We start from the raw sequence: 27,455 nt of genomic DNA, 5'->3' as shown, positions 1-27,455 counted from the left end.
TGAAGAAGAAGAAAAAAATTGAACACCCAGTAATTAGTGTTTACCTTTTTGACTTGGCTTTGCTGCTCAGAATACATAATGATCTATATTTACTTCGTTGATTCACCTATATCAAGAAATAGTGTCTTATATATATACATATATATATATATATCTGTATATATATATATATATAAAGTTGCATCATCTCTTAAGCAAACAATATCTCCTTTCTGCTTGATTACTATAAATAGATAAACAAATAAGCAAGTTTTGTTTAGTCTGTATTCTAAATTCTTAACTGGGGAGGTGAAAAACCTAATAAGCCTCTTGAATAGTCACCAAACTCACTCCTAATGCTATTATGAGTTATCTAACGCCTCGTCCACACCCCTTCAGCCACTCCACACGTCTCCTCGCTGCTACCACCCTGAGGAACGTCCTGGGCACGCGTAACCTGGCGGAGATCCTGAGTGAAAGGGAGTCAATCTCAGCTACCATGCAGAGCTCTCTTGACGATGCGACCGATCCTTGGGGCGTCAAAGTCGAACGTGTGGAAATGTGAGTGACTTGGCCTCCTAGACTAGATAGTTAGACCTAATGAAATATTTTATTGGTATTATTTAATTGTTTACTAATTATTGAAGAGTATTGTTTGTATCTTTTGTAATCTGAATTTACTGTATTTTCCCCTATGTGACTGCTGTAATTTATGTACTCTTGTGCTTTCTGTATTTCCTGTAACCATTCTGCCTCCTGAAGCCAATGTAAGCTACTGTAATCCTTGTCTCTTTAAACCCTTTTAGTTTTGTAATTCCTGTAATTATACTGTAATAGCTGTAACCATTTAAATCCTGGAGCCATAATGAATCTCTGTGAGTACTGTAATCTTCGTAATTTAATCCTCTTGTGAGTCGGTATTAACTTTTATATCTCTGTAATCATTCTGTTCCTTCCCTCTGTGGTCACTGTAACCTGTAATCAAACTGTATCTTTTTCAATGATCACTGTTACCTGTAATGAAACTGTACCTTCCTCTTGTGGTCACTGTAATCTGTAATCACAACGTAACTTCCTTCAGTGAGCACTGTAAACTGTAATGAGACTGTACCTTCCTCTTGTGGTCACTGTGACCTGTAATCACACTACTTTCCTCAATGATGACTGTAACCTGTAATCAAACTACTTTCCTCTTGGGATCACTGTAACAACCTGTACCTTCCTTAATGATGACTGTAACCTGTAATGACCCTGTGGCCGCCCTAATGATCACTGTAACAGCTGTAATAATCTTGCAGCAAGGACGTGCGTCTGCCGGTACAGCTGCAGCGAGCCATGGCAGCTGAAGCCGAGGCAGCGCGAGAAGCCCGAGCCAAGGTGATCGCTGCTGAAGGAGAGCAACGAGCCTCCCGGGCCCTGAAGGAGGCTGCCGATGTGATCAACGAAAGTCCTGCTGCCCTTCAGGTAAGCTAGTCCCACCCTCACTCCCTATCCCTCCTCCTCCTCCTCCCTATAGCCCCCTTAAAACACTCCCCCCCCCTTGAGTTTTCTATCAACACGGCCCTCTCTCTCCCTCCCTCATATCCACCCCTACTTTGTCCCTCCCCCCCGCCCCCCCTCCTCTCTCTCCCTCCTCGTAAATCAATGTTAAGGTACCAGATCCTATGTGACGTCAACCCCAGGTGGCCTTCATGCTCACACTGACAGGAGACGCCTGGTACTGTGTGTGTGTACCCCGACTCCTTCACACCAGTGCATCCTCAAACGCTACGTCTCGCCTCAGTCAACAATATGTGTACACACTAGGAGTTGTTAGTGTGTGTGTGGTCAGTTGATGTAGGAGTATGGTCATGTGTTAGCTCCATACGCCAGGATATATAGTGGCATGTCTGCTTATTTTCATTAGCCATTAGTCACTTATGTACACAACTTGCTGTAGAGGCTAATTAAGACTAACTACCCAATGAATCATTAAGTCATAATTATTCAAAGATCATTTAAAAACACTAATATAAAACGGTATAAAATATCGTTTAAATATGTATATTAAAGGTTTTCAGTTAACTAAATTATTACGTCAGATCATTAAATAAAACAGTAAATAATCTGGTGTGAGAGACGGAATGGTGTTGAGGAAGAAGCGTGAAGGAGGGCCATGATGCCAACCTCCCCAGTGTGAGCTCTGTGGCCACCTGTATGTCCACGTCTCTGGCCACCTGTCGCCTCGTAATACTTTTTGTTTCCATTCTCATGGCTTTTTGCTTCTGTCTCTTAGAGTGGGCTATGACGCCCGCCTGCGTGTTCTAGTTTATATATACAGTATATATATCCCTCCCCCAACCCTTCTGTGTGTGTGTGTGTACCCATGTGCGAGTTGTTTTGGAGTGGTAGGGGTTTTACAGGTACCCCTCAACATCGTGTAAGACGCGGCTGGAGGTAAGGGGAGAGAGTCCGTGGGGGCGAAGAGCTTTACTCACGTCGCGAAGGAGAGGCGCATCAGCCATCTCCTCCCCGTTTCTGCCACAACAAACTTGATCGTTAAAGCTCGGTGGGGGTCGGAGCTATTCCCGGCTAAATAGCAGAGAGAAAAATGCTCAAATATTCACAGATGATCTTTTTGTCAGTATAAAAGAGGTTTAATTTGTGAGATCTCGAAGGCTTTTGCTGACAAGGGGAAGGTAGGGGCGACTGACCAGAGAGCAACAGAGTCAGCAAGGAGGTCAACTTGAGGGTAACGAAGGTATTCATAGCGTGAGTTGACCTGACTGTGGGCAGGCAAGGGGGAGAGGTTCCCTATACCAGCACTCAGGAGACAGTGAGAGTACAAGAGTTCTTAGGGTTGGGATTATTAACTTTTTGAGTACTACGACGACTTAACCCCTTGAGTACGACGACTTAACCCCTTGAGTACGACGACTTAACCCCTTGGATACGATGACTTAACCCCTTGAGTACGACGACTTAACCCCTTGGATACGATGACTTAACCCCTTGGATACGATGACTTAACCCCTTGAGTACGACGACTTAACCCCTTGAGTACGACGACTTAACCCCTTGGATACGATGATTTAACCCCTTGAGTACGACGACTTAACCGATGGCCAACCCCTTGGATACGATGACAACCCCAGGTACGACGACTTAACCCCGCGGATACCATGACAACCCTTGGTACGACGACTTAACGCCCTACGATGACGATGCGATGACCCCTTGAGTGTGACTACGATGACTTGCAGGTACGACGACTTAACCCCTTGAGTACGACGACTTAACCCCTTGGATACGATGATTTAACCCCTTGAGTACGACGACTTAACCCCTTGGATACGATGACTTAACCCCTTGAGTACGACGACTTAACCCCTTGGATACGACGACTTAACCCCTTGAGTACGACGACTTAACCCCTTGGATACGATGACTTAACCCCTTAGATACAATGTTTACCATTAAGCAAGGGCTAAACATATGATCCCGTTTTCTTGTATGGGAAGAAAACGTACCTTAGTAAACTGTTAAGGATAACTAGTGTAAACAAGCTTATGTAGGTCGTGTTTGTTGTCTTTAGTTTATCATTGTCATTGTTGTTGTTTTTATTTACAGTTTTGAAGGAAATAATAGAAGTAACCTTTTATTTTTTTATTTTTACTATTATTAGTATTTTTATATTTTTAATTGTATTGATATCATTAACGTGTGGAGAAAGGAGGTGTGACAGCTGAGTGGGTACAAAAGTCATATTTTTACCTAAGTTACACTGGTTCGAGTCCCAGGCAATACCTAATTGTCCCAGGTGTAAGTGTTCCTACCTGCCTTTACACTTGAGGAAATGAAGGGAGTCAAGTACAGTGTTGGCCACGCTGTCTCCTTGTGTACTGAAGGCATAGTGTTCTCTCTGTGTTGTTGTTGTTGTTGTTGTACGAGATGTTGTTTATTTGGAGAAGATGTTGACAAACAGACTAACTCAATAATGTTCTTTGGGTAATTAATCCCCGCCACTTGCCTATAAATCAGACAGCCGTATTTGTTTGAGTCTGATATCATGAACACGATAACTCAAATGACACAAGATTTATAACCAATCTTGATATGTAGAAATAGCACAAAATTATCCCAGACTACAGTGTTATTTAGTAATTTGTATCAGTATTTTGTAGTGTTGTGACCCAGAGAAGGTGGTGGGGGAGGGGGGAGACTTACTACTTTTTATGGCAATTTTTTTTTTTTTTAATTTTGTGTTGGAATTTAGGAATCAAATATTTACGGTGGTAATATTGAGATGTGTGTTGGTGTAGAGATCTGTTTGTCCTGTTGGTCTTGAGATGTGTTTCATGGTGTGTTAGTTACTGTGCTGAGATAGTTATACACTGAGACTCTACCTTAACTAGATACGTTCACTTGGCACCAGTTAGATAATAATAATAATAATAATAATAATAATAATAATAATAATAATAATAATAATAATAATAATAATAAACATTCACAGATAAAAAATAAAGTTACTCCTCTCATATGAAAACAAATTTACCTTCATTTATAGAAAATAGTTAACTTCTATCATTCTTTCAAAACAATTTCATTCAATTTCTATTAATAAATACATTAAACCACAACACATTAATACTAAGTAAACTACATCAAATTACGGTATAGTCTTTGGCCAATTTGGACGCCATTTTGGTCACTGTATTGTGGTCTTTGGTTCTTAAGGTAACTAACATGGAGTCAGTTGCTTCAGCTAAGGGGATATTTTATCTTAGGAAGGTTTAAGAATATGGCCTTGGGATACGGTATTGCTTTTAAGGTATTAGGGTGGGTGTGTGTGGGGGGATGTGGGTGTGTGAGTGTGTGTGGGATATGGATGTATGTGTGGGGGGGAGTGTTTTGTGTGTGGTTGGATGTGTGTGTGTGTGTGTGTGTGTGTGTGTGTGTGTGTGTGTGTGTGTGTGTGTGTGTAAAGAAGACTATTATATCATGTCTATGGGCCCACTCGTGAAAGTAGATCTCACAGGCGTGGCGGATATAGCGTACTGCACACTAACCCACCAGTACACCAGGAGGCAGCAGGAATACATCACTTACCTCCTGTCCTTCCACACCCCGTAGTCCACCCAACTGGGAATCGGTACCTGACAGTTCAGTGTGGGAAATGAAGTCACTCAAGTGCCTCCTGGTATACTAAGGACTTGGTTAAGTGTGTTGCACTGACTGAAACTCAAGCGGACTTTCAGGCATGCAAGACTGACCTTCGCTCTCTCGGACGTAACTACCACTGTCATGCCAACCTAACCTAACCTAACCTGAATTTAAACTTGTATATAAATTCAGGTGTGTTGGGGCAATTTATATTATTTCTCAATGTATCTGAATTGATATAGATGTTTATAAAAGGTCGATTTAGGTGTGTAAAAATTAAAAAATTACACGATGTTGATTTTTAGGACTGAAGAGGAGTTCTGAGCGTCCTCCTTACACACACACACATACACTCTGTTAAAATAAATACTTAATATACGATCTTATAAGAATCCCATTAACATCTCAACATATTAATGGTTAGTTTGACTCGCTACAACATCAGAAAATTCAATTGTTTTTTTTAATTTACTCGATATTTTAGGACCTGAAATAATTTGATTATAGAATATCCAAAAATTTAAAAGACAAAATTGGCAGTGAATTTATCATTGTAGTAGCTTAGCTTAATCTCCAACTAGCAATCACCCTAGTATGAATTTGAACACTTACTGAGGACTCAAAGTGATGGGTTGCACATGATAGGTGTATATTTCCAGAAGCTATTAAGTGCTATTAAGTAAAGAAAATTTTTCACTTTTTATTTGGTATTTAGAGTTATGTTAGGTTAGGTGATTTCACTTAACTCTATAGTAATTTGCATATCATTGTAACATAAAGGCGTTGAAATTGCATGCATTGTACAGACACTTCCTCACTACATCACTCCATAAGCCAACAACAGCCCACCTTATTGGCTTTTTACACCATACTAGACTTAAGAATGATTTAAACACCAATATCTTCAATAAATTACAAAACAAAGATCACAAACTACATAAGCTTCCACTGTAAAAGATCACGGGGGGAAAAATAAAATCTGGGGTAATAACGTGGAAAATTTTGAGGAAAAAATATTCAGATTCAAAATTAATATTCCTTGGTTTTATATCATTTTAATGTGGCTTGAGGTAGCGAGTGTTGTGTATCGATCCAATTTGTGTATATTTAGTGTCTCTTCGGATGATTTTTTTTTTGGGGGGGGCTCATCAAGCATCAGGCAGAAAATTATCTTTTCCTTTAATATGATGTAAAGTTCGGGTAACTCTACGTAATCACAGTATAGTTAGAGTGTGGGATAACTGAGATAACTTTATGCCAGTATAGTTAGATTGTGGGGTAACTGAGGTAACTTTACTTAATGGCGGTATAGTTAGATTGTGATTATAATGAAGTTAGATTGTGTTTATATTAGTTACCAAACCCGTTCACACAGACTGTCGTAAAATATAAACCCTCTCACATTTCATAACTTCTTTATTTTATTATTAAAGTCAAAGTATCAGTATGAGAGTATGAGTTAAGATCAGTGAGGAGTATGAGGTATGAGTGTTGATCGGTCACACTAGAGACACATACAGGATATACGTCACAACTCTCTACATGGCCGCGACCCCTTCCTTCCCTCTCTCAGCATCTTTCTATCACAAAACCCGATGTCTTGGGCTTTTAAAATTCCCTTGAAATCTTTTTTTTTTTATTCTGGTGCCCTGCACCTCACCAACTCTGACCCCCCTTGGCTATATGTCCACTGACTATGGTCCTGGCTATGCCCCTCCTCCCTCCCTGGCTCTGCCCCCACGGACTACCCCCCCGGCCCTCCCGGACGTGAGATGACACAGAGCAATTCCCGTCAGCCCCTGCAACACTACGGAGATAACGGTGTTCGTCCCTTGTTCCAGCTCCGCTACCTTCAGACGCTGAACGCAATATCGGCAGAAAACAACTCGACCATTATATTCCCGCTGCCCATTGACGTCTTAAAGCATTTCATGCGGAAAAACCAGGATGCTGAGTAAATCAGGTACAATGGCTTATGACTTCGGTGGACGGAATATGCTAGTTTGGCCTAGGTCTCTTTGGTGTGAGTCACGCGTTGAGACACGGACTAGCGGGGTCGTCTCTCTCTCTACATCTACCTCTCTGTATAGCTGGTGCAAACAACTTGTATTATTTTTTCACAGATTCGCACAAAGGTTTAGCACCACAGTTCATGTTCTTAGGTGAATCAACACCATGTTTTTTTAAAGTATATATATTCAGTAACGTAGTCATCATCACCCTAATCATTTTTCACTTACAGGGCTACAGCACAAGTTGGTAAAGTGATAAGTCTTAGCAAGAGTCCAAACTATTAGTCTAACGTAGTCTAGCAACCTTAAACTAGTCCTAGAAGGAAAGTAGCCATTATGGTAGACTTGAGAGGAGCCCTAGCCAACGATGTCCACCGAGGGCGGGTCAAACGTAGAAACTTAGAAGCTTTGTACAGTTTGGCTGTCGTCGATATATATATCTTATGCCTGACTGTGTGACTGTAGCAGACTGACCCCCGTGGTGCCATGGGCGCCCACATCACCCCCTTGTGGGACACCACCAGGACCTCCCACACCAAGGTCCTCTTGTCACCTGGATCTAATCTTACTAACCTCGGGACGGGTACCAGAAGGGTGTTATGGCTCACGATGAGTTTGGTGGTTGTGAAGAAAGATGATAAAGTGTGGGTTGTTAAAAGATAAAAATATATAAACAACACAGGTATCAGAGAAGGAAGAATAACTCTGGTCGCACTGACATCCACGATACTGTTTCTCACCTCTTTTGTAAATACTGATGTAGTGATTAGCTTGGGATGATAGAAGGAAAATTGCGCCTTACCAAACTAAATCACTTCATAAAGAGGGAGAAATGTTACTGTACTCCACTAGTCGTAAACATGGAGTCTTTTTGTTGACATGGAGGACCTCAGTGGACAGTGCACGACCCGGGTGTCTTCCCTTTGTGATATTGATTAGACTCTCCAGCAGATATTTGCTGGCCAACCCACAACTGTCTCTAGTCAACACTGAACTCGTCTTAAGTCACCTTGTCATCCTCGGTAAAGAGAGACCCGAGGTTGTTTGAGGAAGTGGAGGTGAGAGGATGACCTTGTGAGGGGTCTCTGGGGGGCCACACTGACCCATGGGAGCCTGGTGACCATTCTCAGCAACCTAGGAGCGGGCAGAAGCTCACCCTTGGTCCTCTTATAAGCGTGACTCGCCTGGTGTTAGGTCCGGGGAGGCACTTCACATGGAACACTTTGATCTCAACGTAAAGACAAATATCAATTAGTCATAACAGATCCCCAGTGTGTGTTTGTTTACTAATTCTGATAAGTTGTTCCATGGTGTACGTCCTGCCTTTAATTGCATGCAAGTGTTCCATGCGAACTGTGTTGGTTAAACTAACAGTACCAGGGCTAGATGAAGTGGCTTACTATAATACCCCCACACTCTCAGTAACTGTCTTGTTCCCTGGAAAAAACTAACCCCCAATGTCACAGTTTTCTCCCCACCACACCCGTCCCCCCTTCCACCACCACGTCCTTCTCCTCCTTGAGTTGTGTTCACCTCCACGTATGTTTCTTCCTTGTTTGAATACCAGTATTTATCTCCCCCGAGGAAACTGTGACGGGGCCGAGTGTGTAGTGTCTCTCTTGATGTCTTCTCAGCCCCTTGATCGCCGCTATTAACCCTACCAGTCGAGTCACCCTTCTACTTGGACCTTGAAGCTAAACCATTGTATATTTTATATAGCTATATATATATTTATTAACATATTTATATAACTATATATACATATATATATATATATTTGTCTTGTGAAATATCAACCCCTGCGTCAATGGTGATGCAATCGCTCTCCCTTTTTCTCAGTATTAATGATAAGTTCAAACTAGCATGTGTAAACTGTCGATCAGTCTCGAAGGGCTTGTGGGTAGGGAGGTGGGTGTCCCGCTGAGGTGGAGAGAGGCTGGTGACGCCCTCTGGTGTCAGGGCCGCCAGCCAGCTCCCCCTGGCGTCACACACACACATTCTCCCCACAACTTTTCGCATGTTTTGCTGCCATGCCGCTGTCCTTAAGTCCCAGTCCCCCCCCCCCCCTCTTCTCTTAAATTAACCCCTGCTGCAAAATTTGATTAAATAATAAATAAAGCACTTGACCAAAAAAGATTTCTGAATGTCAGTTGAATCAAGCAGACGTTCCCAGTAGACAATAAAGCAATGGTTTGTGGCTCATTTGCTGGCTTTGCCTGCCTGAGCGCTGAAGGTTGCATGGCATTGTTCAAATCCTCCTAAAAATATCCACACAAAAATTCTCCGGCATCCCTTAAAAATTCCCCTAAGCCTAAAATTTCCTTTAACAAAAAATAAAGAATTTTCCCTCGTATCTGTGTCACCTTAACTCCCTTCGTTGCCTTCTCCCTTGTCTCCCTTGTCCCTTACTCTTTCCCTCCCTGTCTCACTCCCTCTATTATAATCCACCTGTGACCTGACATGACCTACCATGACCTCTCTTGCTCTCTCTCTGGCTGGTGGGGACATGGGGTGAAGCACAAGCTGAGGGAGACGCTTCTGTTGACATGCTGTGCCGCCGCCCCTCAGTGCCCCGCCTCCCACTACTGCTCAGGATAAAAAGGAACAGTTTGTGGCTTGGTGATTGGCTAATCTTCCTGCTGAATATATTGAGGAAAATCTTCTCCTATAGCTTGGCACTTAGGAAATTTCTTAGCCTGAAATTGATTGGATGAATGACTTAACCAATCCTTTCGGTTGGGCAGATTAGTAAAAACAGTATAATTAGTATATAGTTCATTAGATGATGAACTGGCCAACCCTTCGGCTAAGTACTTTAGTTGCCACCAAAAAACCCAACTTGGACTTTGTCATAAATCATGATATAGATTGCTTGAGTACAAACATGAGACGGCTTTCAATAGATACTTAGTTAATTATATACAGTGTGATATTAGACCATGTAACTTAATCCAACCTCACAGACTTTCACATACTGTACACACAATGAATACTTGGGTCACTGTTGGATCATCAGTGACGTATTATTATGCAGTGAATCATAAACATCACAAATAATTCGTCTTATAAGTAATTTAAGATATTTTAACCTGATAAATCTGTGTCATGGAAGATTATTTGGGACACTGTGAGCTTGTGGTGTTGTGGGAGTACAGCTCAAGGCAATGTAGCACTGTTAGATAAGTAGTTAACTGAATATTAAAGCCATTTAAGGAATAATTGATAGTTGAAGTGTTAGATATTATCATGCATTATAAAATTGGTGTAATTGATCCATAATAATGTATAGAAGCTAACGAAGAGAGCCAGGGTGCAGCTCTCCATGGTCCCCTCCCATCAGAGAGAGAGTAAACAACGTTCCAGCATTACAACTCCGAACCGCGAGATCGACGGAGCCAAACATATCCTTGGAAAAAAGCATTACCTTCTCTGTGTGTTTTGTTGTTATTATTCTTTTACTCATTTGGATGTCGTGGTAGTTTAGAGGCAACTGCCAAAGTCTGTATGGGGTTGCCACATTAATGAATTTTAGTCTCTTTTTTTTTTTTAGGGTTAAAGATGAACATAACTGGCATGTTTTTAACTAACTACATTATTGGCAGTTGGCGCTGGTCTGCCGACACATTCTCACTCACTCACGATGGCCACATTTCCCACACTACTCTTGCCCATAGTCGCCTGAGGCCCCGAGCTCGCACAGTCATCAAGGGGCGACCTCACACGGGAACCAATACACAGCTGTGAAACTCCCCTTGCTGACCACACTCAAGCACCTTATCTGCACAAAATGCACTCACGTTGCACTCAACACCCATAGATGGTGGTATTCTGGAGGTGGTCCCAGTGTCTCGGGCGTATCTGAAGTGCTTCATTGGATTCTATGTTTCAGCACCTCGTATATGCCGTCAGGGCCTACTGTACTGCTCCTCTCCCCTCCTCCTCCCCCAGCACTGTACCAGACCCTCCTGTGTGGTGGTGGAAATGACCCTTCACATCGTCACTATACCCGTGACTTCAGGGAGCATTTCACACACACACACACACACACACACACACTACAGGACTTGGACTACACCAGCACCCCCGTGACACTAACCAGCTCTCCAGAATACACACTTCAGAGTTTCTTGTGAAATTCTCAGTCCAGAATTGTGAGACGAGTCGATCCGGATTAGATTCTCCTCCAGGGAAACTGAGTTGGATCTTCAAGACTCTCAATTCACCTTAAAATTCCTCTCTAAACACCAAAAGTTAAACTCAAAGTACATTAGTAAGGTTCATGAGTGCCTTAACATGACCCCGAGGAGATGATGGGGTCACCTCGAGTGCTACCTGACCGTATTACTCCGCCATAACGCAACTGTACCTCTCAGATTACCTCGTTATGGTTCTGTCAGTCTGTGTTCTTGACCTAAGTTGACCCTCGCTCTTGAAGTAGTCGAGGAGGAATGAACAATGATGTTGAGGTATAGAGAACAGATGAACAGAAGAGGGAATAACACAAAACTTTGAGAACAGTTCATGATGTTAAGTGTAAACAACAAAAACATTAGGGTTACGAAGTGTTTAGTTAACATTGTTTTAAATGTTTATTGATTCAGAAGGAATGGACTTTAGGGACGAGAGGTGTGTGTGTGTGTGTGTGTGTGTTACGAATTTAGTTCTTTGTACAGTTTCTTGTACAAATTTATCTACGTTGTTAAGTTTTTGACTAGGATAACATATTAGAGCACTTATTATTATCATAATTATTATTATTATTATTATTATTATTATTATTATTATTATTATTATTATTATTATTATTATTATTATTATTTGTGTCTTATAATTATTACATTGTTATTATTGTTATAAATTTTTAATAATTATTGCTCTCTGTATGTATCATGATTTCGTTCTGTTATCAAACTTATTAACATTATTATTATTTTTTTTTGTATTATGCAAATTTAAGTTAAGTTATATACAGAAAAAATAACAAAAATTATTCTGGCAAAACTCATGTAAACATTTATGTATCTAGTGACGTGTGGCAACTTTTTCCACCTTCAACATCACCCATCATCATCCATGTGTTTCTATACCTAATATATATTCCTCACCATCCACTTTTATCCATCTATGTCTATGTATATATATTTATCCTATAATATGTATGCTTTTTCCTCTTGTGTACACATTCTTATCTGTTTTGTGGGTTTTTTTTTAAAGAATATCATTTTCTTCCTAAGATTTTAAGCCATATTTTCTACAGTGTCAAAGCGATTTCTTGTTAGTGTTTCCTCTACACTCAAGGATCCAACACCTCAGATTCTAAAAGGTTCGTAAGTTGAGGTCGTGTTTTAGTTCCTTGATAACCGGAGCAATAAACAGGAACTAGGAGAGACAGGGAGAGACATCCTTCCCCCACGAGCTCAAAGAGTGTCACTGAACCATCCTTATGCAAAGGGCACTAATATAAGCGTGAGAACAGTGCCATAAGCTAGACACGTGAAGGTAAAAGAAAAGTTCAGCTTATATGTTGAGAAACAGAATACCGCTTTTAACATTTACAGAAACACAAAAGGCACTCGTATTTAACTTGTCTAGCTTAATTAATGTTTTAAGTTCGTTTTGGGGCTAATTAAGGTCAGAGTACATAAACAGTACAGCTATACAAACAATATACCTAGACAGTACAGGTATACAAACAACATACCTAGACAGTACAGGTATACAAACAACATACCTAGACAGTACAGGTATACAAACAATATACCTAGACAGTACAGGTATACAAACAATATACCTAGACAGTACAGGTATACAAACAATATACCTAGACAGTACAGGTATACAAACAATATACCTAGACAGTACAGGTATACAAACAATATACCTAGACAGTACAGGTATACAAACAAGAGTAAACAATATATCGATTCAACCAAACACAACCCAACAAAGAAAGACACACACACACATACACTCCCTATCCTGTATTTTTTACTACTGAGAATAATACGATGGATTTAATTGCGGTATAGGATCGTAAATGAAGTATCGACGCCACTGTATTCCTTCGACTACATGTTAGCCAGATAGAGGGATGCTTACACGTCATCAGTTAGGTGTAGAAACTTAACTTACGAACCTTATAGAATCCTGGATGAGGCAAGTATCTACTTTTATCTTCTTCCGGCTATAATTTAGGACTCTTGGCTTTTGTTTAGGATCCCTGGCTTTTGTTAGGTCTTCTCACTGTTGTCCAGAACCCCTGACTATTGTCCAGGACCTCTGACTATTGTCCAGGACCTCTGACTATTGTCTAGGACCTCTGACTATTGTCTAGGACCTCTGACTATTGTCTAAGACCTCTGACTATTGTCTAGGACCTCTGACTATTGTCTAGGACCTCTGACTATTGTCTAAGACCTCTGACTATTGTCTAGGACCTCTGACTATTAACTGCGACCCCTGACAGGTGTCCAACACTTGTAGGATCATCATCATGTTTACGGCCTTCTTCCCCTCCTCAGCATCTCAACACCTGTAAGTCCACTCCACAGATATAACAGGTGTTCCTCCTCCCCACAGCTGCGCTACCTGCAGACGCTCAGCTCCATTTCAGCAGAAAAGAATTCGACAATAGTGTTCCCGCTTCCTATTGACATCATTAGTTATTTCACACATGATCGTTAAGGTACATCCTGCCCATGACACCTGTGCCATGACACCTGTATCACGACACCTGTATCACGACACCTGTGCCACGACACCTGTATCACGACACCTGTATCACGACACATGTGCCACGACACCTGTATCACGACACCTGTGCCACGACACCTGTGCCACGACACCTGTGCCACGACACCTGTATCACGACACTTGTATCACGACACCTGTGCCACGTAAACCACGACACCTGTGCCACGACACTTGTAATCACGACACCTGTCGACACCTGTGCCCACATTTACTGTGCCCGACTTACCTGTGCCACGACACCTGTGCCACGACACGTATCACGACTTATGTCGGCTTACCTGTGCCGTAAGCCACGACACTGTGCCACATTGCGCGTACCGTAAACCACGACACGCTTCCACGACAAAGACACTGATTTAGGGCGTAGAACAAGACACTGTGATTTAGGGCGTACAACAAGGCACTGTGATGTAGGGCGTACAACAAGGCACTGTGATGTAGGGCGTACAAGGCACTGTGATTTAGGGCGTACAACAAGGCACTGTGATGTAGGGCGTAGAACAAGGCACTGTGATGTAGGGCGTAGAACAAGGCACTGTGATTAGTAGCATGAAGCCACAATTTCTTAATACCATAAAGAAAGAATTTATTTTTTATTGTTTGTTATGTTGTTATTGTTGTTGTAGTAGTAGTAGTAGTAATAATAATAATATTAGTAGTAGTAGTGGTGGTGCTCAAAGTAGTAGAAAGAATAGTAGTGGTAGAGTTCCTTTACAGCTACTCTACTCACTACTACTACAACAACTACTACTACTACTACTACTACTACTACTTTTTTTTTTTAAATTGGCCTCCAGCCTCCCCAATATACACCTTCGTGTGTTAAATTGGATTGAGCCGCAAATCTGTGGGGCATTCAATCTTCTTAGCCTCTGGTCAATATCTTGCAGCAGTTGTCGGAGTAGGGCAGACGCTCTCGTTCCCCTGAGGCGAGCAAAGCCGACCGAAAAGGAGAAGGACAGTCGACATCTGCATCCAGGCTGTAACACCAACTACAGGCTGCTTCTGTTCGGAGATCAGCTCCGCAGAGTCTGGCGTAAAACATCTTGCCTTGGGCCCATCCACCAGAGGTTGTGTGAAGTCTGGCGTAGAAGCATCTTTGCCTTGGGCCCACATCCCACCAGGGTTGTGAACACTAGAGGTGAAGCTGCCTTGATCAACATTTGAATTCTCTCTCCCCATATGCCCTTCTCTTGTCGTTCTCGTTCCTCCTATGTGCAGCATCGAGGCTAGGTTACGGTGACAAACGGCCATGGGATCAAAAATCCTGATGTCGAAGAAAGCTCGCTGTCCCGGCGTCCAGAATCCTCGAGCACTGACGTCCACACGGGCTTCGTTAGATGTGTTTGAAGTCCTGTGTTGGAAGATCTCGCCATCCAGTGGAAGGAGGGTCAGTTCTACCATGACGTCCCGGCAGATTTCCTTCAACATATTTGCTGTGAGATCCCTTACCTCGTCATGCCTCATGCATATGAAGCCCCCCTTCTTGCAGACCATGGCGTGATCGCCATCATAGGAAGAGCCACACACGCATTGGGAGGGCAAACCATCTACTGGCCAACCGTACCTTGGAGTAATCGCATCTGTAAATTCTTGTTTGTTAAGGCTGAAACCATTTGCCCTTATCGGTAACGTAGTTAACCAGTTCGAGGCGCCCACCTCCTGCGCTATAGCTATTTTTTTTGTCAAATTTTCTGGAACCTGCAGCAATAGTTGCTGCAACATGTCATTTTGGCAGTGCTGCCGATCTGTTGTAATGGACCTACGGATCTTATTAACTTCACTGGTGTCCACTTCCCCTGTTGCATTCTGGGCTATTATGTGGTCAGTGAGGGCTGCCGTGAGCTTAAGTGAATTTTGATGTTCAGAGTCAGCAATCTCCTCTGGATTAGTTAGTCCCATCCCTCCCAGTCTTGGTGGAAGTGCAAGAAGTGTTCTTTCTGCTCGGGTTAAGTCAGGGTGTTTCACTAGTTTGGGAATGAACTTGACACTGATTGCTTCTTCCAAAGGGTGGAGGAGGGGTCCGATCTCAGGGATGGTACGCATCAGGTAGTTCCAACGATGCTTGACTCCATGGGTGAATGCTGCAAAGGCCGCATGTGGCTCTGTGTTAGCAATCTCCGATAGAGCTTGGATTTCGCTCACCCACTCATTCACCTTTCCCGCTACGTACTGGGTCTTGAAGTCCGTAGTGCCAATTACTGCGCCAAGATGTCTTTGGCCGTCCTAAGTTATTTTGACCTCACTTTCGCCGAAAACCTCCACAGCCCGATCATAATGATCTGGCTTCACGATGAGGAAGGATTTGCTGGCGTTTGGGTGGTACCCTATTTGTGGACCTCGCGATGTTACCAGGTCCTACCACTTTTTGATGTCCTCCACTTTTCCTGCTCTTGTGAGGTCATCAGCATATGCCACTTGTTTGACCCCAGTTGTTTCATACTTTATTTCTTGTTGGAGCACTGATAGGCCTATTGCATACATTGCCATTGCAACGGGGTCCCCCTGTGTTGTTCCCTCAGTCGACTGTAGGATGGTATCACCTCGTAGAGCCTTGTTGTTTACTATGTAGAGGTCTGAAGGATTCCTATACGAATTTTCAACATACATCGCAAAGCTAGGACACTTGATCTTGATGTTGTGCAGTGCAGCCTTGCGGTTAAGTATGTTGAATGCGTTTTTTATCAGTGTTGATGTTCTTATAAAAGTTGTATTCGTGGATATTTTTCTCGACTATTTAATTAATCTTCGGTTCCAAATTCCAAAAATAGTCATAGGTGAATATTTATCCTCGAATAGAAACAAGAGAACGAAAATAAATACATTGTTATTGTTTACATCCGCGACAACGTATGGTGTATTTACATGTATGACGTCACACAAAATCTTAGGCAGATTTGTTATTATTGATATTTAAAGGAAACATAAAGGTGTGGCTATGGTATGGTGTTGTGATTAGATAAAGGGAGACTGATAAGAGCCACACCCATCTGTAGTCAGGGTCAGGAGTAGGTGACGTCATTATTATCACGTAGGAGTAGGATTTATATGCATGACGTCATACTTCTTTACACAGGGGGTGGTAGAGGGCGGCCATTAGGTTACAAGTATGACGTCATGATCCTGCTTATGAGTGGGCATTTGCATGTGTGATGTCATTATCGCGTCCATTCCTTGAGGATTACATGTATGACGTCATTACTTCATTTTCTGGAGTAGTTACCTGTGTGACGTCATTACCCCTCTTGCAAGGGACTATTTACGTGTGACGTCATAACATTGGAGTTTTACCTGGCCATTTTAAACCCATCAATTTAATTCTACTAAAAAACTTATACTGTATATAAAAAAAATGTACAACTGAGACATAAACAATAAATAATAACTAAAAAAGTATAAAAACATAAAGAAAGAGGAACAGTGATCTGTGATTGGTTCAACGTGGCGCCAATCACCGAGCATCATTCGACGTCATTTTCCCGCCTTTTTTTTCGTGTGTATGAGAGGGTGACTAACACACACACACCCTCTCTCCCTCCTCTCCTCAACTAGGGGTAAGCTGTATCACCTGCAGTACCTGTGTTTAGATGTTTACTAGATCTTTAATTAAATGTTGTTAACTCACTAATAAAAAAAAAAACACCTTTCTATACACACCGGACGTACCGATATATGTCCTTGTAAATATGACACCAGTTTTGATGATGATAAATTGACGTGTATCTTAGGGTAATCCCTTCTCAAAGTATAAAAGTAATATATTTCCCAATAGAATCCTTGCCAAAGTATATAAAAGTAGTGTAATAGATGTTTTTGGCTTTTTAACTTTTTTTTTATTAGATATTAAAAGTAATTTACCAAACTTGTCTATTTTTTGTAACTCAGTATAACTTTCGTTGCTTTTTTTTTATCTGATATACGTGTGTAATTGTTATCAGAATAGCTTAAAAAAATAATAGTTGGATTTGTTTAATGCTTTTGTGGCTGAAGTCCTGTAGAGGTGATCAGTAGTTACACTCTTTATAAGTAACTTCCATCAGTCCTCACTTTACCGACCTGGCAAGGATGCTGTAGTAGTAGTAGTAGTAGTAGTAGTAGTAGTAGTAGTAGTAGTCGTCTTATAACTTCTACCACACCACCAACCTCATCCATCCCTCCAACCACACCTTCCCTCGCACCCTCCTTCACATTCTACCACACCCAACCACACCCTCCCTCTTTCACTCTCTACCACACTACCACCACAATCAACCCTCCAACCACACCCCCCCCTTCCTTCACTCTCTACCACACTACCACCACAACCAACCCTCCAACCACACCCTCCCTCTTTCACTCTCTCTACCACACCGCCACCACACCCTCCCTCTTTCACTCTCTCTACCACACTACCACACCCATAGGTTATCATCATATACAGCTTGATCTTTATTTCAGGCACTTCGAGTAGGAAGGAGGAAAATAATAACAATGTATTTTAATTAGACTCGTTATTTTTCACATTAGATCAATAGTATAGCGCAGATTTAAACGTACTTTTAGATCTGTTTATATTTTATATTTGTATATATGAAACGCCGAAAAACAGATCTTGTGATATATATTTTTAAAGGAATATATATAAGCTGCATGTAGCCCCAGTTTTATATGTACCCACAGGAGGTTGTGTCTTAGCATGGCGTGTGTGACGGCGGGAGTGAATGAGAGGGAGGACCACGCCCCTCCCTCCACTAACAAACAACAGCATTTTGGATCTGTATTGGAGCATTTACTAAAAACAGTGTGATCTGTACAAGAGCATTTTTTGGTAAAGTGTACAAAACGCTTTGTACATGACGCTTTGTACGAGAGAGTTATGGCCTCAATAAGTGAGCATTTTGATCTGTAAAAGCGTAATGTTTACGCTACAGGAACACTGTGGTGTGTACAAAATCATTGTTCATGCATATGGGTGCTGTATTTTGTACAGGATCGTTGTGATGTGTACAAAATTACAGCCTATTATACAGAAACCTAATAATCTGTACAGGAGCGTAGCATATTGTACAGGAGCGTAGTATACTGTACAAGAGCATTGTAGTATGTACAAGAGCATTGTGATATGCACATGCACATATACATTGTATTTTTGAGTCGTAGTGTCAGTACATGAGCTTGCACATAGTACAGCAACAATTCAACCTGTACACGAGCATTGTCTTGCGTACATCACGATAGCATTTTGTACAGGAGCCTTGTGTCTTGTACAGAAGGACTGTGGTCTGTACAGGGTCATCTGACCTGTGTGTTGTATAGTGTAGAGTCAGCCACATGACGCGGTGTATTGTAGCAGTATTGTGGAACAGCTCATTAGCTCCCTCTTGTCGTGGTAGCTTTACACACTTATTAAAAAGAACACACACTTAAAATGGATCAGCTAAGTAATTCTGGAGCTAAAGGATAAATCTAAGTTTAACATGACACAGCTAAATTAGGCAGAGTATGGAATGACGAAGAGATTAATAAAAGAATTGAGACCTTCAGTTGCAAGAACGTGCATGAGTCAAGTGCAACAACTTATTCTGCATGTTCGACAACTTTTGTGAAGTTTATATACTCTGCATAGTAAGTTAAGGTTAGCATTAAGTTTGGTCTAAATAATCAACTGGATATCATACCTAAATAACACAAAATCAATACATTTCATGAACACTTTGAGAGAAAAATTATATACACAAAAGACCAAAAAATTAGGGTAATTCATGACTTTTTTTAACTGTAAGAAAATAGATGAATCCCTAAATATTATTAAAGATTTTTTGAGATTTTAAAACATGTATGGAGACATATGGAATGTAAACATATCCTTAGTGAGTCAGAACAGCCACTCGTAGCAGTCTTGTAACTCTTGTTGGCGATACATCCATACCCAGCTGTAGGTCTTCCAAGCTATCCGATTCTAATGCTGTTTTTTTTTTCTCTGCCCTCCCGCCTTCCAGCTGCGCTACATGCAAACCCTCAACGCCATCAGTGCTGAGAAGAACTCCACCATCATCTTCCCGCTCCCCATCGACCTACTCTCCCAATATATGAAAAACGGGAACAACAAGAGTGGGAAAAATAGGAAAAGCAAGAAAGATCTACTGTCTGACGACGAATAGGGAACACCTAAAGATTCTAGGTACACAAGAGATTCCACCTTGAAAAGTACTGCCAAGCTAGCCTTGAGTTAGGGTCAAGTAGTCTCGTAGCCTTTTGGATCTGAGCTGTACATTCCTAAGCTGTTCTTATCATCATCACCTAAGCTGATGTTCGTTTTTTCTTAAATGCCACGAGTTAGGATCTTCTGAGTCCGCTACTCTCATCTTAGTGTCCCGCTCTCTGGCTCTTGGAAGTGGACAAAACCTCCCCGCTTCTTGGGGCTCCTATGGGACCACTCTGCCAGGAGGGCCGCCGCGCCCTTCATGAGGACAGGGAGATTTTTACTGTGCTCTCAGAAACTTGGTCCTTGGAATCACTACAAGGTGCATAGAGAGCCAGAAGCTGACGGGTCCAGCAGAACTTAGGATATCCGTGTGAGGTTTATAGCTTCCTTGTAGGCCGCTACGTAATGTATGTCTCGGGTAATATTCGTATCTTCTGAGCCACTGTAAGAAAATACCATAATCCAAGTGCTTAACACATCACACCCAGCCAGTAACTCCAACACACGTCATCACCTCTCTGTGTGACGTGTTTTATTATGGCGCCTTCCTCCATGACCCATAAAACGAATAAGTACTTTTTTATGTCACAAAATCTGCCTCAACCTTACTAAACAAGGCACATAATCAAAAAAATTCGTTATTGATATATTTATTCTGAATTACTAACGTAGATATAAGTAGAAATTATACTTATGTACAGAGTCATCGAAAAAGAATACCCAGATGTTTAATGATTGTCTAGATAAATATGGGCATTGTTTTTTTATCACCCTGTGTATAATTGATATGTAAAATCGTACAAGTCGCTCCTAGAAGAGACGAGGTAAAGCCACAAGCTCTTGGATTAAGCGAGATCTTCGGTGTCCTGGAAACATATAAGTATTGTACTCATACATACAATAGGAAGGCAAAGTTTCCCTTGTGTATCTGGAATACTGAGACTGTACCAGGACGGGAAGAACACTCACTAAGTCGAGGTTTCCTCCCGTCCTTATAACCAGAGTGTTCAATCTACAAAACACAGACAAAAAACAAAAACTAAATTTACAAATATGCCCAGTGAGAATTTTTCTTGGGGAGTGGTGATCAGTCAAAATTGTAGGTGAAAATGGTAAAATTGGTGCAAGATGAGTGACTTCCCTGCTCACCAAGTCACCACTCCCTCACCATCATAAATATTACCATACTTTAACGGATTGCTGTTGATAATCAATCATAAACTTTTCTTGTAATTGTGGATTCACTAAGACCACCAACAAACGTTTCGTCATTTTCTAAACCATAAGAGAAAACGGCTTTTCTTCGGGGGTACTCCACCATATTCTATTTATATAAGTGTGTGTTTGACTTAGTGAAAGATAGTAATGTGTCTTGTTCAGTGTTGGCCTCTGGGAATATAGACTTGTACTAATTAAAAAAAATTATCAACTAAATTACACAGTAGAACCTCAGTCTCACGCCGGGAGATAAGAGAACTATTGTAATATTGATTACGAGATTATCTCCAGCACTCACACGTCACTCATGTTTACAATATTCTCGAAGAAGAGTGTCTGAGGGAGTACAGCTGCACACATTGAGGTCCAGAAACGTTTTTTGGTAAAGGTTGGATCCACAGCCACACTTGTGCATATCAACCATACCACTCAAAAAGAGCCCCCTAAAAATAGGCGTCGATCGGCTAACGCGCACACACTCGCCCCCCCACCACCACGCACCCCGTCACACCCTCTCAAAACACACCCTGATCATTGTTCTGTTTTTAATGAGGTAAACACAAACCGTACTGGAGGTGTGTGAGTGTGTATGATGGGTGGGTGGTGGTAGTGGTGCAGTAGGTGAAGTGTGCTGACGTGGGTGTCACCGAACGCGTCTCTAAGTTTACGAGGGGCGAGTCTAGGGGGCATTAAGTATACTGTACCCAGGTTCCAGCCCTTCACTGCTTTAGGGAATACTCTCCTCGGATTGGTCAATACGTTATCAAAACATCACATATTGATTTTTCGTCTCTGTTATCTAATTTATTCAATCAGCTCTCTTATATATCGTTCAAGTGAGATCTTAGTCATGTTCTTCCTCCAAAAAACAGTGAAGAGCTGTGGGCAGACTTTAATACCATGAATTTTTGTTGCACTCAATTGATATATTATCGTATATAAATATAAATATATATATATATACATTACGTAGCACTCAATAGCAATAATCAGTGAAGAGCTTCGTTATAAAAGTTTTACAGTAGATTTCACTATAGAATGGGTAGCGTTCGAGAATACGAATATTATAAAAAAAAATCCATTAGAATTTTCTAAAAAAGTTTATCAAACGTTGGAAAAATAGTTATATCTTATCAGTTTATAGTAGAGATTTTTCTGATATAATATTTTAAATGTCCCGTATTTTACAGACTTTGCATGATTATCTGTTGCATTAATGATCGAGTTTTATATTTGAATAAGAAGACTGTGAGCTCTCCATACCGACTCTGTACACCAGATGTCGCTCATGACCTCTGCTGTAACGTAATGAATCTTTGAGGAACATTTTATTGAATCTTTTGGGTGAATCTTGTACTGGAGGGTGAGGAGGAGGCTTCGTGAATCTCCACACACACACACACACACACACACACACACACACACACACACACACACACACACACACGCACACACACACTAGGTTCTAATAGCCTGTTTCCAATTCCCAACTATCCAGATCTGGTGAACTAAATGGTACACACTATCCATCCATCTCTCCAAGCTAGTACTAATTAAAGACCCTTGAAGACCTCACTAACCATCCCCAGCCTTGTACTAATTACTGTACTATCGAGGCCTATAGTTACTATCGAGGCCATAATACAATAATGCACTTTCTACCTATCCAATACTAACTACAGGACTATCTAGGCTTCACTATCGTACTAACAGTAAGTAGCCTATCCGTAGTCCGTGTCACTAACATAACATCGACTTCGTACTGGTAAAAATATAACAATCTGGGTTTTGAATTCTATTGAAGACGTATTATATAATTTGTTCTCCTTTTGGGCAGTTTAAAAGAATTTTTCGTAGCGTTGTTTGTGTCATCTTTAGTTAACGTAAAAATTTTACCGTATGAAGTTCTACTGTAAGAATGTGAAACTTTATGACCTAAATTGTAATCTTGCTCGTGATGTTTATACAATTTTATAACTATTTAATTAAAATGTGAATTAAGGTGGAAAGTTGTTATTAGGTTTATACAATGCATAACTTTTACATATTAAACATCCATATGCGCTTGGTGTGGTGGAGGAGGTTCTGGGTAGGTGGGATGACGGAACAGGTAAGATTTTGAAGGACCAGAGTCAAACAACCTGATGCCATTGTCATCTAGGATTGAAACACTCACTTACACCCTCTTCAAAATACCACTAAATGTAACTGTGCAAATACCGAACCTATTTTTGCTATAGTTACAATTTAACGTGTTGTGACTACGCTTCTAATGACGTTCTAACCTACATTACAAAAATACATTTCTCGTAAAACTTGTATAAAAAAATAAAAAAAGGATTTCCCCCAACCCTCAGAATCACAGTTCTTGAAAACACTTTGAGACGATAGCAATTGTTTATCGAGTCAATCTGTCGCGCTAGTTGTATTGTTGGAAGTTTTCTGTTAAGGATGGTGTATGGATTATTAACCTATATCACAACCACAGTGAACTGATAACAGAATTCCTGAATAAAGATATCATATTGTTCTTAAGTTCGATATCAGAGTTCTTAAGTACACATGTCATAGAGTTCTTGATTGATTCTGAACAACAGTTGTGAGTACGAGTTAGCTTCGCAGATTTATGCTAGGATTAATTTAGTTTTGCCAGACTTTTGACTAACCTTTTAAGGCGGTGCTTTTTGCATAATAAAAGTTACATTTTACTAAAAAGACAAAAGTCAGCTGACGAGTGATATATTATCGCTCACCACCAGTAAAATAATTGTTATTAAACCTTTAACCAGGTATAAAAGAAAATAATAATCTTTTCACTAACGGTTGACCTGCGTGTTTTCATCCGCTTTGACTGCAGTTTTCGGTCAATCTTAAAAATAAGTTAAATTTATCATGAGCGTGGCAGATTTTAGTCAACTCTAGTCTAGATTCACTGATGTTAGTATATTGGATATTCCTAGTAAGTTAAAATATAAGAATACACCTAAAAAAAACATCAAAAAATAGCCTAAAATTTACAAAAAATATTCGACTTTGACTAGATACGTTTGATTAACACTTGCGAATATCTCTAGTTTAGGTGAGTTTATTATTTTAATGCTATTTTTTGACGTTACTATTGTTTTTGGTTAACGTCAGCCAGTAGGGTGTGTTTTTGTACCATAAGTTACTGGGAATAGTCTTCATATGAACCTTTGTGGATACGACCTCAACAGTTTACTAAATTCTTTTTGGATTCATAAACTCTCGGTCTGTACAGCTCTATTTGGCCTTTCCCCTCTCTTGCAAGGGCTTAGGTGTCCATTTGTATATTTAATTGTACATAAATAGGCAAAGAATTGCTGTTATGATTATTACCATGATCATTAATAATATTATTATATTTATTTTTTATTATTATCATGATCAGATGTTCAAGTTTTCTACGCCGTGTTACTTAAAAATGGGAGTTAATGAGATTCAAAATAGGTGTTGTTGGGTCCGTCACACCCAACCATATGCAGAGAGAAGTTTAATGATAAATCTAGTCCTTAAATATTGAAGAGATAAGAAGTGAGAGATGATGTTTGTTAGAAGTTTTATACAGAAAATATGTCATATTGTTACAGCGAGGGCAACGATCAGTGAGGCTCAATAAGGAAAGGCAACAGGCCATCATTCTCAGGCCAACTCAAAATGCGTCATGTTACACTTAACGAAAATGTCCTCAAATCTTTTCCACATATTTTCATTAATTACAGTAAGCGATGAATCTGAGTACATTGTAAGTGCGAAAATACTGACTGCTTTCCATTTATCGTCACTGATGCCTTGACCCGGGCAGAAACACACTTAACGCGAGCCCTCACTTCACGGAATCGTTTTGGCAAATTCCACGTGTATGAGGGAAAGGATTTTGAGTAATTGGTTTTTGCCCACCATAATGCCATTTGAAAACCCTTATTCCTACACCCCGACAAAATCTAAACCACCGACAATATAATTTCCCTGATTTAACTTACCTGCCCTTGCCTAATCTAACCGTACCTGATCTAACCTAGCGTATATACCTCCCTAAGTTAACCTAACCTATCTTCGTAACTTAACCCAACCTGACCTTATTTAGTATAGCCTATTGAAGCCACCTAATGTAAATCAATGAAGGAACCCACATGGACCCCTTGGTAGGTCATGACCAGTCGGCAAACTTAGGCCCTCATTAACGTGGAATTTTCTGCTGAAAGGCGCCAGACGACCCCAGATGGCTTCACGACCCAGAAAACAGAAACACCAGCGTAAAAAGTAATTATACGTTTAAAAAATTACAAAAAAAACGCAGTTCTTAAGATGATTATGAATAGAATGTTGAAATTTAAATCACTACGGATTATTTTCAAAGCTTAATAAATGTTCACCTCGCCTTCATAACTGCATATAAGCTGCACTGCAAACGCTTGCTTGCTTCCATATTTTGGGCGCAAAGAGGTACTCCCTTTGAGGTTTATGTCTCAGGGTGGCAAGATGGAGGCCACTTGATCACCAACAGCATTGGCGATCCACGCAGGCAAAATTTGAGTATGTGTATGATATATCTTTCCCAGCCTCCTTCAGCCCAAAATATGAAGTGTCTCACACGTCCACAAATTCTGCGTTTCTCTTTCAATATTACAGATATATTTGCAAATCTTGTACACCTTGTTTCACAAAAATAAAGATATTACATAAATACTCCTGTGTATGTTTCCTCCCCAAGTAATTCTACACCATGCAAGGTTGTGTGTATAGCGTTATCTCCCGCTTTATAACATGTTGGGAGTAAAAGTGAAGGTAAATGTAGAAAATATTATCCTCTTAGCAGAAACACAAGTACCTGCCCTAGACTCCCCACCATTGGCTAGGAAACAAGACACGAAAATGTAAGGCATAAAATTGCAATATTTTGCTAAACATACAAACACCTGACAAATATAACACCTAAGACGAAAATTATCTGAAACACAAACATGAGAAGCACTTGGATTAAGCCCCAAGACCTAGCATTCTACTACTATTTTCCAATTTCCTCGATTTTCTTCTTACTATCCACCAACCCCAAGTCCCTCCAAACTCCATCCATTATTCTTCAAGTCCAGTAACCCGCACCAGCATCAAGATCTCATCATGGTTATCAAAAGAAGATTTAGAATATTCTCCAACTCTGCTCAAAATATCGAGGTACAAGTGACGGTAGGTGATTTTTAGTTACTGCTGGTTAATTGTGATTATATGTATCTTAAAATAAGGATATTACAAGCTTGTTATACTGTTTTTAGATCATTTGTGAGAGTTTTTTTTTATTTTTTATTGGGCACTCCCCTACATCCTTGTGTAAGGTGAAGCGCAGAAGCGTTTACAGCGCCCAAGTTCATGCTTGCCTTTATGTCTCATGAGTTATGGGCGTAGAAGCCTGAAGAGTCAGTGGTTTATGTAATGAAGTTAGTGGAAGCTCCAACAACTTTCCCTGAATACGAATTCGCAACTTTCGACTTACAACAGGTACCTGTACCTACTTTACTGCTAGGTAAACTGGGACTAATGGGGGCCAGGGTTGCCAGATGTTCAGTCTATAGTACAATAATAAGTCGATGTAATACAATCATAAAAAGTGTATCAGTAGTGGAGAAAGTTTGTTTTTCAGATAATATTAAATAAAAAAATAATTGTTAAAACTATGTGGGGTTAGTTTATAATTATTATAATAGGTAAAGTTGAGTTACTAGTGGTGGTGTTCGTGGTAAGTTATTAACAGTTAGTGGTGTTGTTCGTGGTAAGTTATTAACAGTTAGTGGTGTTGTTCGTGGTAAGTTATTAACAGTGTTCATCGCCTCGCATGTAAACAAGTCGACCAAAATGTGTTAATTAAAATACAAACTTGGAAGGTTTAATACTTCACTACGTCATTATCACTGTGAGTTGTTTACTGTTTCTTAAATTATTTATGACTTATATATACAGTTTATGGTAAAGGTGTAGATAATGGTTACCGCCAGAAGGAGTTTGTTGAAGTGGTTGAAATTTAGTCTACAATAATATGATATAAAACCTGACCTAACATACCCGTAGGTTGGGTATGTTAGGTCAGGTTTTATTAGGTTCTATTCACTAATATCATGATATTAAATACAAAAATGGAAATGACAGTATAG

At 40.5% G+C, this 27,455-nt stretch overlaps 1 protein-coding gene across 11 annotated transcripts in view; it reads left to right on the top strand.

The window, feature by feature from the left end:
• Window positions 1-25,998, top strand: part of LOC121856398 (band 7 protein AGAP004871-like) — an 84,119-nt gene extending 58,121 nt beyond the window's left edge. For 6 of the 11 annotated variants that reach the window (XM_042351966.1, XM_042351962.1, XM_042351963.1 and 3 more), the window contains exons 5-7: window positions 379-540; window positions 1,278-1,443; window positions 19,868-25,998. In XM_042351966.1, the coding sequence (XP_042207900.1) occupies window positions 379-540; window positions 1,278-1,443; window positions 19,868-20,029 (490 nt within the window). In that variant the 3' untranslated portion in view covers window positions 20,030-25,998. Of the gene's footprint in view, window positions 1-378; window positions 541-1,277; window positions 1,444-6,965; window positions 7,088-13,715; window positions 13,822-19,867 lie in introns of all 11 variants that reach the window. The other 5 variants (XM_042351969.1, XM_042351968.1, XM_042351967.1 and 2 more) reach the window with 2 other exon arrangements.
• Window positions 25,999-27,455: the final 1,457 nt, after the last annotated feature.

Source organism: Homarus americanus, unplaced genomic scaffold (genome assembly GCF_018991925.1).
Source record: "Homarus americanus isolate GMGI-L3 unplaced genomic scaffold, GMGI_Hamer_2.0 scaffold48220, whole genome shotgun sequence".
NCBI lineage: Eukaryota > Metazoa > Arthropoda > Malacostraca > Decapoda > Nephropidae > Homarus > Homarus americanus.
This window is presented reverse-complemented; position numbering and strand designations above follow the sequence as displayed.